Below are 20,024 nucleotides of genomic sequence, written 5' to 3' on the forward strand. Positions count from 1 at the left end.
GCATTATCAATTGGCCGGAGATGACGCATAAAAAGAAAAATCCACCCAGAGGAAATTTAGTTAACTAGTTGCAAGTTAATTAACTCAGAGTGAAAGCCTTCTTTGGGTAAATCAAGCAAAGATAAAGTACAAACAAAAATCACCATCTCTTTTGAAACCTCTCACTACCCGGAGGAATACTATTCAAACTCAATAAAAATGCACGCTGTGCAAAAAGAGTGCAAACACTCTGATGAATTTGCATAGTTAGTGAGCATCCTTTGAGGTTTCCTCTGTGATGTGGAGTGTACATGGGCCAAGGAGATTTTTAAATTATGGGCTATATTTATCCACTATCAACAAAATAGGGAAAAGGGATAAATAGAGTCTTCCTTTCCTCCCTATAATTTCCTCTGCTTCTAATTTGGTAGCAATCAAGTTTCAACTAGTTAATCAAATGTCTTTTGTGTAGCACGTGACAGGGTGTTTGTTTGCGTTAGTGTACCAAAGGCCGTATTTAGGAACCTGGTCTTTCAATTAACTAGCTAGGAGCATGGTTTTAAGCCATTAATCATGTGTAAACTCAGCATTTATTTTTACATCTCCTTATCCAAATAATCAGGATGTGGTTATCTGTTAGATGATACACTTTGACTTTTCTTCCGATATACACCCATGCACCAAAATATACATCTCAGGCTAATCGTCAATATTATAAACACCCATCATCCTGTGCCATTTACAAGATTTCAGAGATGAAGAGAAATCTGGTTAGTAAAATGTATATAAAAATAGTTAAAGCAAATCCACATGGAAAGATTTGTAAAAGTGGGTGAATTCACACTTTGTTACCTATTTTTAACATAATTAAAAGTGAGGAAGAAAAATATTGCAATTGTAGTTTATCTTTGATTAAATGAGAGAGCTCTTTTATAAAAGAAGGTAAATAAGATGTATGAGATTGTTTTTAAAAGCTCACCTATGTTCTTAATATATCTTCCTTTATGTGGATGAAAGCCAATAAAACACAAGCAAAATCAAGAGAACACTATGATTAAGTAGCTGACTTTCTAAAGAATGGTGAAGGCAGTGTTTGGTTGGTATCTTCAGAAAATAACTGTTAAATTTCTCCCGTTATTTGTCTAGTTTCTTAATTTAGAGACACATGATCCATTATTTTCTGATAGTTACAGAAAAACTCAAGTTAAATATCAATTTGGCAAAAAAGATCATATAGAAAATTTATTATTCCTTTCCAGAAATGATAAAATGTAGAAAAGTAGCTAGTAATGAGCATTATGTGACAAGATTCCAAAATGGAATCATTGATGCCGTAATGACATCAAATGAACAAATAGTTACAGCTAAATTATTTGACTGATCATCTCATCAAATAAATGTTATAGATCATAGTAAAATATTTTACTCTCTATTTTTGTCTTATTCAGTTTACTTTATAGAGATGTTACTCTGTGTGAAATATTATTCTAGCCAGTAACATTTATTGCTAAGATACACATCATGGTTTTACAGGACAATAATAATTTTTGAAGTGTCATAAAGAAAATCTTGGTCATATCAAACAATAAGTTGTTATTAAGGAAATATTTAGTGAAACTCCACACATGTCCCTTCATTTAAAGATTACAAATACTACACAAAATAAAGGGATTATGCATAAATCAACTCAGTCACTTCAAATCTCTTCCTCTATATGGAAGAGTTTAGCAAGGAAAAGAAATATAATTCAAACGATCTATGTGGTACATATCCAAGGTCATGAAAATAATATAGCAAGATGGGACTCAAACCTATTCTTCAATTTCCACCTTAGCATCCAAATTCTCTTTGTTCCCAACAAATTTGCCAAATGATTGACTTTTTACTAAGGAAAGAGAAGCTTTTGGAGATGCTCACTCATCAACAATGACCTTTAGGGACTTTGCCAATGCCATCTCTGAAGTGCACAGCTTGCATTCAACCTGGCGCTGTTGAAGCCTACACCTGTGGTCTTCCCACAGGAGGGCAACACCTCTTCATGTCTGTACAGGATTAAAGGTCCAGTGCTCAAACTGAGAGCCAGCAAGCCTGATATAAAACATAGGTGAGATTTAATTGGTTGGTGTGGAGATTGATCTCTTTTTATTATGAAAAAGTAGAAATTTAGAGAAGATATCTTTATACTTATTACTCAAAGTAAATAAATATAATATATTTTGGAAAAAATAAAATTGTAGATTAAAAATGAATTATTTATGATTCCTCAATAATCTTATTTATTTTTCTCCGTCCTTGGAGGCAACCATAATCATTAATCAGGTTTCACTGGTTTATATTTTAATTACAGGTTTTTATTTCAAAGTGTAATGAATTGCTTAAGTAAAAGGTTTTATGTCACATGTACTTTTCTAACACTTCCCTATCTCCTCAAAAGTGTTTTATTGAGATCTATACATGTAGATACATATAGATTAGAATCATTTGTTTTAACAGTAAGCACATACATAGCACAGTCATCTATTTTAGCCCATAGTTTGAGTGCATTAATAAATGCATTCTGTCTTGAATGGAGCACATAGATTTGATTATAAGTTTTCACTTCTAAAAGCAATGAGGTGGAGAATTTTCAGACACATATATCCTTAGTAAGATGTAGGAGTTTCTCAGGGATGTTCAGTAAAAGTGAAATACATTTGTCATAGCAAGAACATGATTTTCAATATTTCTGTTTATTGCCAATATTCTCCAGATACTTGGTTCCATTTCCAACTCTGCTAGAACTTATTTTCTGCTTCCTGTTTCCTGGTCCCATTCTAACATTTGATATAGTGACTTTAGTTCTTTCTTAATTCAATGTATATATAATATCACTTCTGGTTGTATTTACATTAAATAAGTTGTATGTATCAGGGAGTGTTTATTTTCCATTAAATTATCTCTTTTTCTATGAAACTTCCATTCAGAATTTAGGACTACTTTTATTTACTTGTCACTTTTTTACATTTTATTAATAAGATTTATTTACATTTTCCAGGTACTAATTTTGCTTTTGTATATATATATATATATATATATATATATATATATATATATATCTTTAATTGTGTAGTTGTGTTTAAATTTTATTTATTGTATCTTGCCATACACAATTTTAAAATTTTTGTATTCTGAAATTTGATAATTTTCTATAAGGTACTACCCTTTTGAATCTTGTTTAAGAAATCCACATGTAACTAAAGCTTTTCTCCTGTGGAATGTGTGGTGTTTTTGAAATGCTGAATTTATATTACATTATATTATATTTATATTGTATTATATATTATCTACCACATTCTTTCTGCTCTATGCTCCATTTGGCATTGTTCTTTGTATCTTGACCACTTTATGCATTTTCTGCTAAGTACATGACCTTGTAATCTCTGCGTTAGATGAAGAATAAAGTTAGATGGACTGAATTTCTCAAATGTTAGATTTACTTTGAATTAAGTCACTGTTATATCTGTGCAAATCCAAACTAAATCTCTATGAAAATGACAGCTTTGTAGATTTCATTCAGACTGACAGTTTCTACTGCGTGTTATTTAAGTTAGTGTAAGTGCATTCCCAAAAAAGTGAATAATTTAACTTATTATTATTTTCCTCTAATAAGCTTTTTGGGAACTTCTATTTTCTATCTTTATCTTTGAAACTAATTAATGCTAACACTGATGTATGTGACCCTCAGATGCTGGACTGGAGGCGGCCAAGGGCACTCATCATCCTGGCTGTGACATTGATGCTCTGGAGCTCAGAAGTCCTCTCAGTGGACGTAACAACCAAGGTGATTAAAAACTAGCTTACAGTGCCATGTGTTTATTTTTAAAAACATAATCTATTTCTATTAGAGTCATCAGGAGGTGAACCTGACAAATAGGAAAATGATTTGAAAATGAAATATTAAAGACATAGGTATTAGTTTATTTCTATTTCTAGTACCATTCAAGGTTGAAACTTTTAAGGGCAAACAACTATCATTACTGATCTGCTCAGTGGATTCAGAACAAGTCACTTGTGTAAATGCTAAGAGCCATAAAATGATAATAAAGATTTGTGTTACTTAAACAGAAAGGCATTGAGAAAAATTTTAACCACACTTTTATTAATGCAGTTGCATAAAGATTAAGCCTGCATGTGAAATTTGAAGTTGTTTGCACGCCAAATTTTGCATACCTTTAGGCAAAGCTTTTATTATAGTACAAATACTTTCTTGGTACCTTGATTAAATACAAAGAAAAATATATGAGGACATCTCCCCAGAGAAAAGTTATTTTGGTTTGTTTTGATCTTATTAAAAACATAGATTCTCAGTACTTCTTAAATAACATAAAGAGAAAGAGTCAGAAATGCATTTTTCAAAATAATAATTTCTGTATGAATTCTGCTATTTTTCCCTGGAAGATTAAACATATACTTAAACAAAAATCTATTTGTTTATGTGTTAGTTAGAAGAGTGAAAAAACATGTTTTGCAGGATGCTTCAAGAAATCAAAGATCTTTGCGCTTTGAAGGTTTATCTCCTACACTTCAGGGTTTCTTTCTCATTACTGTAGCATCTTCCTTCTCCAGTTTCCATGTTAGCATCAAGCTCATGGCAGTTGGAAGAAAGTGATTAAATGGAGGAAAAGAAAAAAAAAAAATGCCCCAGAACTCATATTTCCTCCTATAAGGTGAATATTTGCAGTCTGTTAAAAAAGACAGGCTAAAGAATAACTTGGGATTGTTATTAGTAGCAGAGTTTTTAACCCTGTACTTGGGTCTAAGGAGGGACAAATACTTCACAAACTGGACAGACTTACATGGCTTGTGTGAAGTACAATGTGACAATTTATGTACTAAATGAACACACAAAAATTTTTCCTGAGAACATAAAATTATTGGGGCTACTGTATTTAGGATTACTGAAGCACTGTAGATGTCCATGAAAATTTATTAATATATCACATAAATGCAGGTGTTATATTCCTTACCAATAGAAACTAGATTTTTTGCATTTTTTAAATCTCTTAAGGCTTATGCAGAACCCGACTGACAGTAGATTTTTTAGAGGTTTGTACCAAATAATGAATGAGTGGTTAACAGAAAATAGGAAAGTAGAATAAAGCTTGATTTTTTATTTTTTTTTTCAGAATTCATTCAGTAAATATTCATCAAAAATGTGAGCGCTAACTCTGAACAAAATTCTGGAATAGCCATAGAGCAAATAAAAGATTAACCAGATAACAGATTAACTCACTGCTGTCACATTATTTACAATTCAATAAAGAATGTAAATGTATTGTAGCCAATCTAGTATCAATCTAGTATACAGTAACATGTACTAACTGCTTCGATGAAGCAGGCATAGATAAAATGCTGCAGGAATGAGAAGAAAGGACACAGTCGCTACTGGGACAGATCTGAAAGAATGATCAGTAGCAAATTTTAGAGATAAGTCTGGAATTTTCTTTTGTTTTCCTTTCTGTTGAATTAATTCTACTTTTATGGGGTTCATCCTCTCCACTCCCCTCAAAAAATGTTTAGATTTTTCCTCTGAAACATAATTCCATGAGGAATTACAAAATGTTAGACTATGTCCATCTCATGCAAAAGTAGAAAATGCCTATTTTAGCTGACTGTATGTATTTAATTTTTGTTTGTTTGTTTGTTTGTTTGTTGTTTGTTTTGGTCTAAATGATTGGAATCCCTTTTCTCTGCCCTGTAGGCCTCTGACTCTGGAGTCATAGATGCACAGTTACCACCCACAGTTAGGGAAGAGAAATCAGCTACTGACCTGGCAACAAAGCTCCTGCTTCTGGATGAACTGGTTTCCCTGGAAAATGATGTAATTGAGACAAAGAAGAAGAGGAGCTTTTCTGGCTTTGGGTCTCCCATAGACCGACTCTCAGCTGGCTCCGGAGATCATAAAAGTAAACAGAGGTAAGAGAAATATGGAGAAGGAAAGTTCTACTCTGCAGTTCTTCCACTGTACACTCCAACTCCACATTTAAAAATGCAGTGAAAAGCTTGTTTGTAAACCCGTCTGCCAGTGCGTTAGCGATCTGGAAGTAATTGTTCAAGGTGCAAAATGACTGCTACAATATGTATTAAATATTTTTCACAGTGTATCCTGAGGTAGATCCTGCTGCATGCAGGTATGATGGCTATTGTAAAGTATCACTGGGTTTGGGAGGTGGGAGAAAAATGTGTGCATAACGGAATCACCAAATCATTTGGTTTTCTGTTTACCAGAGATAGCTAGAATGCCATTTTTGTATGTGTTGTAGTACACAGTGTCTACATTCTTTGTGTGGAGCTAATACACCTACATAAGACGTCCCGATTCTTTCATCCCACATCCCATCGCTCCCTCCTTCCTCCATCTGGATCTCCTTCCTCTGGCAACCAAAGTGCCTGGAGAGTCAACAGAATAAGAACTAGCTGTAAGCATTGCTTTTGAAACTAAAGTGGAAAATCATTCCTGATTATTGTAAGGAACAGAATAATGTGATTAGTGTGACACATAGTTAGATGCTACAGTAACTGACACTACAGATGCAGCACAATTATCAAATGTTCAAGGACAAGAGTGAGAGCGTGAAAAGTGTAAGATGACTTACATTACTCTGTGGTCAGCAACTGGCTAGCAAAGATATGACAAGCAGATGCTTCGGGATATGAAGAAAGAGAGAACGGAAAAGATTATGGATTTAATTTAATGACTTTTATACTAAAGACAGAAAAAACTGAAAAAAGAGATTATCCTATAATCTGTATTACATTGTATAATGTGTCTTGTAGCAGCCCAAATATAAGAGTAAAAATTATAACTTTCCTACAAAAAACAGAGCACAAAAAGAATCTGGTGAAAACCTTTATATAGTTAAAAATACCCTCCAAAATGTGAATTAAAAATCAGTATCAGCAAATATAAATGAGGAAGGTGAAGATGGTGGTGGATATCTATAATCTTAGCACACTGGCAGCCTGAGACAAAAGAATTACGATTTCAGCAATTTAAGGCAATTTAAGAATGTAGTGAACCCTGTCTCAAAATTGAAAAAAATTAAAGAAAGAAAGAAGAACTGGGGTTTTAGGTCAGTGCAAAGACACTCATTTCAATTCCCAGTACCATGGGGGGAGGGGTACCACATATATATGGTATACATATACCATGTATATATCCATATACCCAGTTCATGTATATATAGATATATACATATATATATATACCATGTATTTGTACATATGCCATTGTATACATATATCAAGTATATATACATATACCTAGTACTATGTACATATACCATAGTATACATATACCCAGTAATATGTATATATACATGTATATGCTTGTGTGTGTGTGTGTGTGTGTTTATACACATATGTATGCAGAGAGAGACAGAGAGAGAGGGTGGGACGGAGAGAGATACATCATTCCTTAAAATACCGTGCTTTCATATTAACTGGTAAAGGAAATTCCAACAGTTTTTTACTTAAGATACATAACTAACACTAAAGTAATTTTAAAAGGTTGACAATAAAAGAATGGGCAAATTAAAATTTGAAACAGAAAAAACCATAAATAAAAATGAAAACAGAGCAATAAGATTTATGAGCAAAAAGGAATCCTAGGAAATATAACTCAGTTTTCAAATCGAAGGCAGATTATTCATTGAAAATTCATAGACTTACTCAGCACAGCCCATACAAACATCTTATATCATCTTTTGAAATTTGAACCATAATAATGAAAGCTAGGACTACTTTCAAGTAAACATGGAGCACTTATAATTAACTTTAAGGTAACAAAAATTACAAAATTCTGATGAATAGTTATATCACAAACACACCCACTAATTGAAATGTAAAAAAAAACTACGTTAGTTTAAAAAAAAAAAGAAAGCAAGCCCAAAACGTACATTTATCTAAAAGTTTAAATTACATCAATTCTTAACTATTTAGCTAAAGAGGAATTCAAAATGAAGATACATACCTTTTAGAAAATATAATATTATGAACATAAAAAGCAAATATCAAATGAAAATCAGCATTCTGGCAATAAAAATAATTCAAATATTGCACTAAAAATCTAGAAAAAACAGAAAGTATACTAAGAAAAGCAAGGAAGAAGGAAACAGAGGGTAGAAATTAGTAATGACAGAAACTGAAATCAAAAAGGTTGTATAAAACAACAAAAGATATAGCAAATATATATAAAATTGATTTCGTCTATTAACAAAAATATAAGCTAGACTACTTTAAATTTTTAAGTAGAAAACAAATTCATAAAATTAAAAATGACAAAATGAGAATACTAAAGTAGAAAAAAAATTTAAAAAACAGCTAACCATTTGTTCATTTCTCTATAAATTAGTTGAAGACCAATGGAAATGGATAGATTTTTGAGGGGAAAAAAATACAACCTACGAACACTAACCTTCAACATAGTTCAACTATAACATTTTTTTTATGTTTAAAAACGCTTTCTAATAAAAAGTGCTGTGTCCAGAAATTTTCATGAGAGAATTTTATCAGATCTTAAAGTAGAAGACAATACCAAAATTAATTTACATTTTCAGAGCACAAGTAAAAAAATACTTCATTTATTTCTTGAAACAAGTATAACTTTGAATATCAAGACACAAATTTTAAAATGTGAAAATTCAAATATCTCATGTGAATATCAATGTAAAAAACATAGACAGATCTTAATGAAGAAAATTCAACATTTCAAACACACACTAAATCTTGACCAAGTGAAACATATTCCAGAAAAGTGAGATTCAATATTCAAAACTTCTTTCATATAATCCATCATATTACTAGAACAGTAAATTAAAAGTCGATGATTATGTATATAGATTATAGAAAAGATATTTATCAGAACCTAACATTTATTCATTTCTTAAAAAGTGACATAAGAAATGATGGATTCTTCCTTAAAGTGTATTGTGTGTGCCTCTAAAAATTGTCTTATTTATAGCAGTTATACTAAAAGTTTTATTAAACTGATAAACAAGAAAATAATTCCCATTATTTTCATTACAATTTAAAAATTTCTTTATACAAGAGAAAGTATTCAGAGTTACACAATCAGAAAAAAAACTAAAACTGTTTATTTACAAATGACTTGAGAAACTAAGATAATAAGTGAAAAATTACAACAGAACCCTTTTAATAAAAATGACAAAAATAAGCACGAAGAAGTTAAGATAGCTCTTTCCTACAGAAATAAATCAGATAATCCATATAAAAGAAGCCTAGGTATGCAAAAGAATGGTATAAGGGTAAGGGATATAGCTCAGCCGCACAAGGGCCTGCTTGATAAGCAGAAGGTCCTGAGTGAATCCTGATACAAAATTTTAAAAAGTGGTATAGTACTCACCTAGCATCTGAGAGGCCAAAGTTTCCATCTCCAGCACCATGAAATGAAAAGGAACAAGGAAAACCAGAAAAGAAAATACAAAGACATAATGCCAACAAATAATATTCAAAGAAGCTATAAGCTAAACTATGAAAATCATGCTAAAATACAAAAATGGAACATATAGTACAGAAGCACACACTATCTCCTTAGGTCAAAGCACAAAAGTATAAGCTCCCTAAGTTAAATTACAATTCTAATTAAAATACTATCAGGATTTTGAAAGCTTAGCAATTTAATCATAAAGATCTTTTGAAAAATTAGCTTTTATTTTAAAAAAATAAAAGCTAATATAGCCAGAACTTCCATAAAATAAGAAAGAAGATATTTATTAACTATTCTTAAATAATTGATAGTCTTTTTTTACAGTAATGCAATATCAACTTCTGAATAGATAAATACATAAATAAATTAAAAATTAAAGAATTAGACACAATTATTTATGCAGCCTTACTATGCTAAGGGGCAGAAGTATAGTTCAGTGTGGAGTGCTATCATGTGAGTAACACTGGCATATATGTGATATGTAACATTTTGCACATTTTATATATTACATATGATATATATTGCATAAAACACTTTAATATACTATATAAATATGTACATGTACATTTGATGATACATTCAGCGAGTAAAGTATATATGTTAAGTAAATAATAAATTGATTTTGTTTCAAACTACACATCATGATAAATTTTAAATGGGCCAGGGACTTAACTAAAAAAAAATAAACAAATTCCTGGGGGAACTAAAATAAAACATTGCTGAAGTTCTATGTAGAGAAGAAATTGATAAACTCTTCTAAATTTGAAGTAAAATCTAGAAAGTTCCAGGAAAAAATAAGAAACAGATCTACTTTTGTATATGCTTTTGAAACATTTCCATGACAAAAGACACCACAGAGCTGGATAAGTTGGAAAACACATTTGCAACTTATATCAAAGGCTTAATAGTTTAAAACATAAAGAATTCTGAAAAATAAAGAAGGAAAATAACATTTCTACAGAGCAAAAAGTTAAAAGAAAACAGAGGGCAGTTTGTGGAGAAAAGAAATACAAATTAGCCTTAATCATATGGAAAGATACAAAAAGAAAAAAACACACTTTTCACTGAAATAGAATTGCTCATTTATTAGACTGGCAAAAAATTATTTAAAAAATAGTAAGATTTTCAGAAAAAGGTAATCCCACATATTGCTGATTGAAACAAATTGGAACCCACACAGATATTGCCAATATCTGATAAATCAATCGTGCTTCAGTCTTGGCCTAACATTCGCCTATTCCTTTTGAAATCTCCACCTAAGGTACATTAGTAAAAATAGGTTTTAGTTTGGGAGAAAATAAATCGAAGTTTACTCAGTTTAGAACCATTTGTAACAACCAAACACACAAATGTTAATCAGAAATGCATAGTTTATCTTAGTTCATTAGAAGAGAGATTTGTGTCACTATTTGGGTTTTTTTTTTTTTTTGTAAGAATCTTTTGCATTTATATCTTATACTCTACATAACCACTTTGAACATCAGAATACACAATGGAACAATTTTTGTTCTCCTACTGCTTGATTGTGAGATGCTGTTCTATTTTTTCTTAAAATAAGAAAAAAAATTAAGGCCCTCAGTTGAATAAACATGCCCACACAATGGAGCACAAAGTAGATTACAGCTGTAAAAAGGTATGAGGGATAGGTCTGTATTCTATTTCAGAATAAGATTTAAAGCACTGGCAGTGCGGAATTGTTAAGAAGATAATCACAAGCATGGTGTGCAGCGTGAAAACGACGTTGGGGTTTAAACATTGCCTTTCCTCCCTTTTCTCCGCCTTTATCTTCGCCTCCAACCCTCTCCAGAAGCTCAGCAGTGTTGAGGCCAGTCGTGGCATTTGCACAGCAAGTGACCAGTGGCTGGAAAGTTGAGATTGTTTCTGAGCTATATAACTTTTATATTGTATTTTAGTTCTTTTATTTATTTCATCAGTACTTACTTGCAGCACGTAATTGTTACATTCTTTGTGTGGACGTGGTACATGTACACAGCATGTCTTAATTCCTTTTCTCCTAGAGCCTTCTCACCCTATCTCTCCATATCTTAACCAATCACATCCCCTTCCTCACATACAAAGCTTGGTTTCCTTGATAAAACTACTAAGTGGCGTGGTATTATCAGGAGCAGAGAGAGAGCCCTGCTTTGTGAACTCTAAAATTTAGACACTTTTAGACAGTTATCCAATATTACAAACCAGAAAATACAGAAATAGAATCACAGTGTTTTGATTAATAAACTGAGAAATTCTCTAGGAAATTTTCTCTTTCCCTTCCTTTTACTAAATCAATCTTCTGTTTAGTTCTTTACTTGTATTTGGGTTTCTCACAGAAGAAAAGCCATGCAATACTGAAGTTTATATGTCTGATTAACTTCACTGAACATGGTCTCAAATCACATCCATTTCCCTAAAAATGACTGTTGGATCTTTCTTTGTGGCAAAGTAATACTCCATTGTGTATAAATGCCATATTTTATCGCTCCATCCATTCTTTGCTGGTCAGATAGGCAGCTTCCCAGAATTAGCCATTGTAAATTGTGTTGCTATGAAGGTAGATATACATGTATTGCTGTAACATGATGTCTGTAACTCTTTCAGGAAAACACCTTGGAGGTGAATAGCTGAATGAAATAGAATTTCAAGTTTTACCTGTTTGAGGAATCTCCATACTCATTGTACTAGTTCACATTCCCAGCAACAATGCAAAAAATTTCATTTTCCCCCTGCAGTCTCACCAGAATTTGTTATTATTTGATTTCTGGATGATAACCATTCTTTCAGAGTAAGAAGCTATCTGAGTGTTGTTTTAATTTGAATTTCTCTATTGGCTAGCAATTTGAACATTTTTTCATGTATTTATTGGTCACATGCACTTGTTATTTTTAGAAATGTCTTTTCATTTCAGTTGCCCATTTTTTAATTGGGTCTTTAGTTTTGGGGAGATCTAATTTTGTTGAGTTCTTGATATATCTTAGATATTCCCAAATATTTGTCTGAAGAACCACTGGCAATATTATTTTCTCTCTGTAGGTTTTCTTCTCTCTGCTGACTGTTACCTCTGCTGAGCAGAAGCATTTAAATTCGGTATTCTGGGTATTATTTCTTGTGCAACTGAAGCTCTGTTCAAAAAGTCTTTGCCTACATCTATGTCTTTGAGAGATTTACCTATTTTATCACCCAGCAGGTTGTTTCTATTTTACTATTTAGACTTTTGTAGCATTTTGATGTTTCTTTAGTACACAGTAAAAGACACAGGTCTAGGTTCAACCTTCCACACGTGAAAAGGAAGTTTCCTCAGGACCGTTTGTCAAAGAGAGCATCTTTCCTCTGGCAGTTTTTGGCCCCTTGTCAAAGATCACGTAGCTTCATTTGCCTGGAGTTTTTACTGCATCCTCCACATGTTTTATCTTCTATAGCTATATTAAGAATTGAAATTAAATTCGAAGGGCATTCCCTGTAAGATTTATCTGCAGCATTCACTTTTAGGCAGGAATTCCTGTTCTTGGTCTTAAACCATCATTAAATATGGTTGGTATATTATGCAATAACTGTTGAATAAATTTTCTATTGATTTTCTTGAGTCTGAATTAATAGGAATAATTTTTTACTTTAAAATTATAATTCAAACAAGATACAAGGTTAAATTTTATCACCTTTTACATAGATCCTTTAACATCACACACATATATAATAAACTTATATGACTACAATAAATTTTTAACGTATTTAGTAATAATGGGCCAGGGATTTAGGTCAGTGATACAAGCACTTGCCTGGCAAGAATAAGATTGTGAGTTTGATCTCTGGTACCAAAAAGATAAATAAATAAGTAAATAAATAAAATAAATTTTGTACTAATAATGTATAATCAAAAATTGTAGAAATTTTAGCATGCTGATCTGTGTCAAAGGTTATTTGCTGTTCTTTTATCATGTCATAGAAGATAATAGCATCCATCAATTATATATTTTTGGGTTTTTCACAGGGCCAGTGAGTATGTGTTTCTCTAATATATGTGAATGCACACACTCTCTGAGTTGTGTATAAGCATCTGTAGCTTCCATGTGCATGTCGTCAATAATCTCCTCCTCCAGCACATGATCTTTCTTTTCCTGCTTACTGAGGGGAGGCAAGAGATTGAGATCCATAGTCTGAAGGATGTCATCTGTCACTCTAAGATTCACTCTGGCACTTTGCTGAAACCTATGTCCCCTTCTCAGAATAGCATTTTTGAATGGCCAGAATGCAGAAGAGTTCATGATGGACCATTATTTAGAAACAGAACTATCAGGATATTTTAAAATTAATCTGCAATACACCAAAATATGTGCATCTTTCTGAATAAAATAACAAGATCTACAGATAATTTTAAAAACCAAAATAATTTCAAAAAGCGCTAAATGCCAAAACCATTTCAAAATATTGGCAACTAAAACATAGTCTGAATGTATTTGCAATTTCCATTTGTGACAAAAAATTTAGGTACAAATAATACTGCTGAAACTCTTTGTTAGCATCATAATTACTATATTTCTGTTACTGGGTAATTCAACTAATGATATAATCACTTCACATCCAGAAAGATCATGTAAGTATGTAGTTACATTCTCCAGAGTAAAATTTCTGAATTTCAGTCATATGAAACACATGACTTTGTTTGCAATTAATTTAAAATATTTAGGAATGAAAAATTTTGAATCTTCTTTTTCAAAAAAGTACCACCAAGAGATGACGCCATGGAAGAATGGCTGGAGAAACAAAATAAACACACCCAAAACTAATATGATCTCTATCATATTAAAACAAATCAAAGAACCACCTATTGTTTCCTACTTTGTATTAACATATTTTTCATCTGAATATGACACTAGCTTTATTTGCAGGGACATGTGCAAATTACTGTAATTCTCAGGGTAAAATGAACTCAACTATGCTTCGAAGTCTAAAAGACCTTCCTTGGTTCAGTTCATTAACTTTATATTTGAAATTAATGAATGTCTATTTTATTTACACAAGTAAAAGGAAGCAGGTATAAAGATATGACTAAATATTTAGCAAAACGCTATCTACTTTCTGAATGACCTTTCAGTATTAGAAAATACTGATGATTGGTCTACCATTTTTCTAAAGAATCATTTCCCTCACCCCTTAACACAGTACTGAAAATACCTTTCAAGTAACAATAATAGAGCTCTATATTTGAATTTAATCACTGTTAAATATAATCCAAACTGTGGTTGCTTTAACTCTTCCATCAATGTTGTGAAGTCAGCAAGGTATATAATGTTATGTGTCCACCTGAGATGCAATGGGAGACAGGTGTTACTGCTATAGTAAAAGCAAGACATTCACTCAAGGGAGACCGAGAATTGAGAAACAAGTAAGTTTATTCAAAATAGCCAATGGATAGCAGGGCAACTGGGCAGTAGAGGATGCTGGCTCTGAGCCTTTGTTTTATAGTGTCTTAGATACATTTTTAGGAGCTCACAAGATCTCCTGATTGCTATGGAGACCACATTATGCCACACCATTTTGTTGGAATGTCACAAGACTCTTGTCCTAACATCTGGCTTGTTTGTCATTTAGGTTGAGGCCATAGGTTACCCAGCCATTATGTTTTAAAACTGCTTGTTTTTTCCTTTGTGGGTTTTATGGTTAAGTAGGGAGGAGCTATTCTATGGAAGTAGGATTCAAGTTCATTTGAAGTCTAACTACTGGTTAAAATGGGGTCTAAAAACAAAATGGAGTTTCTTTTGCTCTCATGTTCCCCCCTCAAGGGTATATTTTCATTTGAGGACATATGGAGTACTTCATATTCATAGTTGGGCTGATTTGTAGAGATATTGGTCAGCACCATCATTTGCACTTGATTTACATGGCTTTGAATTTTGTCTTTTCCTCAGTTGATTAAATATGGCCCAAAGGTAAGGATTAATATAACAGTCATTATCGGTCCTGTGACTCCAGTAATTATGGAAGCTGAACGGGGTTCCAATTAAACAATTTTATACCATCCTTGATCACCATAGTAGAACTTTTGTTTTCATTTTTTGTCTTTTGGTCTAATTTGTCTAAGATTTCAATAATGACCCATGAGCTGTTTGTGTAGAAACATTTTTTTTCCCTAGACTGATGCAAAGCCCCCTTCTTTCATGAAAAGTAAGACAAGCCCTCTTTTATTTTGCAACATTATTTTGGCTAGTGAATTTAACTGATTGTGCAATTGTCTGACAATCATTGGTAAACAAAATGGAGTTTCTCTTGCTCTCGTAGTTACCTTTAAAATGGGCAAATTTGAAGGTGGCCTATTCATAAGAAGACTGTTTACCAAAGTCTGAGTATAGCCGGCTCATAATGGACAACATGAGAACCTAGGATCCTTACTTGAACAGACAGAGTCATGGAGAATCAGGTGCTTTGAGAAAAGCCTGAATTGCATTTAGGAGTGTAATTCTCTAGCAGGCATCTTGCAAGGAAAAGTGAGGAGAGTAAAAAATTTTCCTAACATTTCTGCAGTCTGCCTTGCTAGAGTCTCACAGTGCTTGACCTAAACCAAAGCAAAGATCACAGGGAAATCTTTGTGTCCCCAAAAGCTTACCCTCCTGAGGCTGTCAATAGGGTGAAAAAAGATGAAGAACTAAATCTGAAGTGCAGGTAGGAGATATCTAGTACAACTATACTCTTCTATAGGCCAAGGACAATAAACATTTTCTTTGTAAATATTGTTATTATACCTTAATTGGAAGAGAGAACTTCCTAGAATGTGAACAGGAAAACCACTTTATTCCCCACTCATGCACATTTAAACCAATCCCCACGGTGATGGTGATGTTGTTCCCTATCTTTTGGATAAAGCCAAAAGCAAGTACCTTGGTTCTACTGTTCACACTTAAATATTAAGAATCTTTCTATTCATTGTTACTTGGAAAATAATCATATTTCAGTAATTAAAATACCCTTCTGTATGTCTTAGTCTAACCTATTACTGAAGTTTTCTTTTCCTCAGTTTGAGCTGACTCAGGCTGGAACACTGCAGGAGAAAGGAGCCAGGGTCAGTTTATCTTCATCCTCCCCTTCTACTGTAGCAGGCTGCCTTGTATTTCCTCCACAATCAAAGATAGAAGTGCAGAGGAATACAGTCTTACATGATGGGTACCATCATGACCTGGCTTTAGCACTTTCTGGCCGTGGCTAATACCCAAAACAGACAGGTTGAGGTCAATCCTGAACCCCCACTGGGAACATTGTTATACACCATATTGCTTGCAGCTGTGTTCCTCCTCTGGAAGGCTAGTTATGTCCATAATCTTTATCCTATCCTCTCAGCTTCTCCATTGGATACCACCAGTAGCATCTGGTTAAATGTACTTCATCCACACCCCTGGAAAAAATCTCATGTGATGAGGTTCATATATAATGAACTCTGTCTACATGCTGCACAGTCCTGACCTTGGTTAATAGAATTCAGCCCTTCTTTGTGGGCAGTCCTCTCTTTGCTCTGGCCTGAAGCCCTTCCTCACGTCTTCTTGCCATTTAGATTTTGAAAACACTTCTACCAGAGCTATTGGCAACATCTCAACTTCTTTGGGCATTTTTCTTGAAGCTCTTACTTTATTGAAATGTACAGGGAAAATGGTACTGCTCTTTAGTAATTTGCTTCCAAGAAATTCTTTCATATTGACCCACTTAACACCAATACTATTGAGTTAAGATTTAAAAACTTCAGTTTGTACCCATCCCTCTTGCAAATACTACATAACTTTAGCACCTTACTTTAGATTACAAGAGGAAATACTTTTTTTCTTACCATTTTTGAGCCATAGCTGAGAACTAAAATAGACAGAATTCCATTTTAACATTCGGATATATCCTTTTAGGTTTTATAACACCTTAAAAATATACATATATATTATGACCCTCATTTTATTAGTATTTATTCAAAGATATAAAATTATTCCCTGAGACTTCCTAGCTGTAATCTAGACTTCAAGTTGTTCAACTCATGTCCAATGGCTTTCTATTTATTTACAGGAAATAAAGAAACTAGAGCACCATGTGAATAAAAAAAAAAATTGTTTGTCCAAGGCTAGAAATAATGAATTTCACTTAGACTATATGCATTGAATAAATACACTTAGAATTAGCATATCAGTGATACAATTGTTTCTATACTAAACCAAACATAGTTTCAGGCTGAAGTTGAGGACAGAGATGCCCATTTCAATTAGTCGGCTATTACTGTCCTTCTTAAAAACAGTCCCACAAACTATAACAGTCCTAACGCTTTAATTTCCTAATTTGTTGTTAAGCAATGTGACACACCTTGGCCAACCAAGGCATCTCTACTAATTGCTGACATTTTCCAGCTCTTATTTGGTGGATCCCAAAGCGAATAGTTAAAATGGGCTGCTTTTTAGGGGAGAAAAACACAGGGAGGGGATTCAGAGTGCAACGCCCTTGTTGAATGCTTCCTTCCTCCTAATTAAAAGGCCTGATTTCACAATTGGAAACACTCTCAAGAATAGCAGTCCTGAGAGGTTCTTATGGATACCTGCTTCTCATTATGTTTTTGCTTTTCACCTCTGTTCAACACCACAAAATGCAAAAGTCCTTTTACTTTTTTTCTCCCCATCTAATTTAATATGAAGATTTAAAAAGTTTCCCCAAATGGATAATACTTAATTCTATATAGCATTCAAATTCTATATTTGAATGTATATTATCCACCCTTTCACAAAGAAATTTCTGTAAGTTTTTTGGATAAATCCATATACTTGATAGAAATTTTTTTAAAAATGAGTCAGATCCTCAGGGAGTTTCATGAGCTCTCTACCTTCTCCTGCAACTCTGCAAATATTCATGGTTTCTGAATGGCTGTTTGTGTGGCCTCTTCCTTGCAACAATATCTCAGAAGCTAACATTATATCTAATTAGCATCACCATCATAAATTTAACAGAATCCTTAAAATTGAATTACCACCATCGAGAGCTAATTTTAAATGTAAGGTATACACCTGTAATCCCAACTATTCCCAAGTTGGAAATAGAAGAACCACAAATTCCAGGCCAGCATGGGCAGTGTCTGAAAACCTAGACTTAAGTAATATTTTAAAAAGACCTGGCATGTAACTCACTGGTGAAGCCTTTGCCTTGCATGTACGAGTGCCCATGTTCAATGCCTGGTACTGCAAATAAAAATTAGTTAATGTCAAAAGTGAACTTTCTGCTAAGCAAAGGAGCACTTCCTTTCGTCATGCTGAACTTAGTAGGAGAAACCATCTTCTCTCCTGCACGTTCAGGAGTTGCTGTTAGAGGAAGACTGACTCCTTACACCATCCTTTATTGCTCCTTCCCAAAGCTGCCTATCAGATTGATAATTTGGGGAGACGCCATTGAGTAAGTTTACCTCATCCTCTTATTTTCACAGCATAACCGTCTCTAGTTATAGAAATCTGTCTAGTTCAGGGAAAAGATATTGGTGAACTCTTTGACAGGTGGGAAGAAAGGCATAGTCTGCATTCAGTTTGGTCAGAAAAATAAACCAGTATCTTGATTGATATGCATTGTTCATTTGTATCCTATTTCTATAGTATTTCTGAATGAAGACTTAAAAAAAGCAGGAATTATGTGTTGGCTGTTTAAAACCACATCATCACTCAGATGTAATATGATCTCTCATCCTAACACTTTGGAATTGTAATCCAAAAGCCTGATTTTGTATTTTCAATTTAAACAGGATTCTGTGGACTGTGATTATTTCATTCTTATCTTTCACAGAGCCTTGCTGAGGGCTTCTTTTAGATCCGTCCTCACACATCATCCTTTTATCTTTTGTAGTTACATATTAGCACTATTATTCCTGTATTTTAATTCTACCCTTTAACTTTAAATTACAGTAACCAATTCATGGGTGACTATCTGTTTTACTGTTTTATATGCCCCCCTGTGTTTTTTGGGGGGAACCCCAAATTAGGTGAGAACTTTTTCCTCATGAATCTCAGGGTGTTAGATATAAATTGCTATGTCACAAATTACCAAAAATTGAGTGGGTTAAGAAAAAAATAAAAACCTTTGTTCTTATACAGGTTCTGTGTACTAGAAACAAAACAAAACAAGATTGCCCGAGTGCTTCTGGCTCAGGGTCTCTCCAAGATTGCAGTGAAGTTGTTTGTCAGGGTTACAGTCAGCTGAAAGACTGCTGGGGTTGGAGCATCCACTCCCACTTTAACTCTTTGCCATATAAACTCTGTCACAAAACAATTAGAAAATGGGAACCAGTGAGCCAACTAAGCAAGGCAGAAGCTATAGTCACTTGCCACACCTCGCATGGTGTCATTTTCACAATAACCTTGGTTACAGAAGTCAGCTCTGTCCAACACAGGAGATAACATACTGGTACAATTATTGGAGACCACCTTGGAGCCTCGCTGCACTAGTCACAGAAGTTTGCACGGTAATTTGTTTCTGTTTTAGTAATCTAACTTACAGAATTATGTTAGGAACATCTTCTATTAGCTAGTACCATGTCTTCCCTTTTCTGGATAGTATTCAATAGAAT

The 20,024-nt window shown here is 33.3% G+C and overlaps 1 protein-coding gene across 3 annotated transcripts in view; it reads left to right on the forward strand.

Annotated features, from left to right (window-relative positions):
• The window catches only part of Ostn (osteocrin), a 79,886-nt gene that overhangs the window by 41,239 nt on the left and 18,623 nt on the right, over positions 1 to 20,024 (forward strand). For all 3 annotated transcript variants that reach the window (XM_063260509.1, XM_063260510.1, XM_013160111.3), the window contains 2 exons: positions 3,704 to 3,799; positions 5,720 to 5,934. In XM_063260509.1, the coding sequence (XP_063116579.1) occupies positions 3,704 to 3,799; positions 5,720 to 5,934 (311 nt within the window). The remainder of the gene's footprint in view (positions 1 to 3,703; positions 3,800 to 5,719; positions 5,935 to 20,024) is intronic.

The sequence above is a fragment of the Cavia porcellus genome, unplaced genomic scaffold, assembly GCF_034190915.1.
Source record: "Cavia porcellus strain 051 isolate PalLab524CR breed Dunkin Hartley unplaced genomic scaffold, mCavPor4.1 scaffold_14, whole genome shotgun sequence".
In the NCBI taxonomy this organism is placed as follows: domain Eukaryota; kingdom Metazoa; phylum Chordata; class Mammalia; order Rodentia; family Caviidae; genus Cavia; species Cavia porcellus.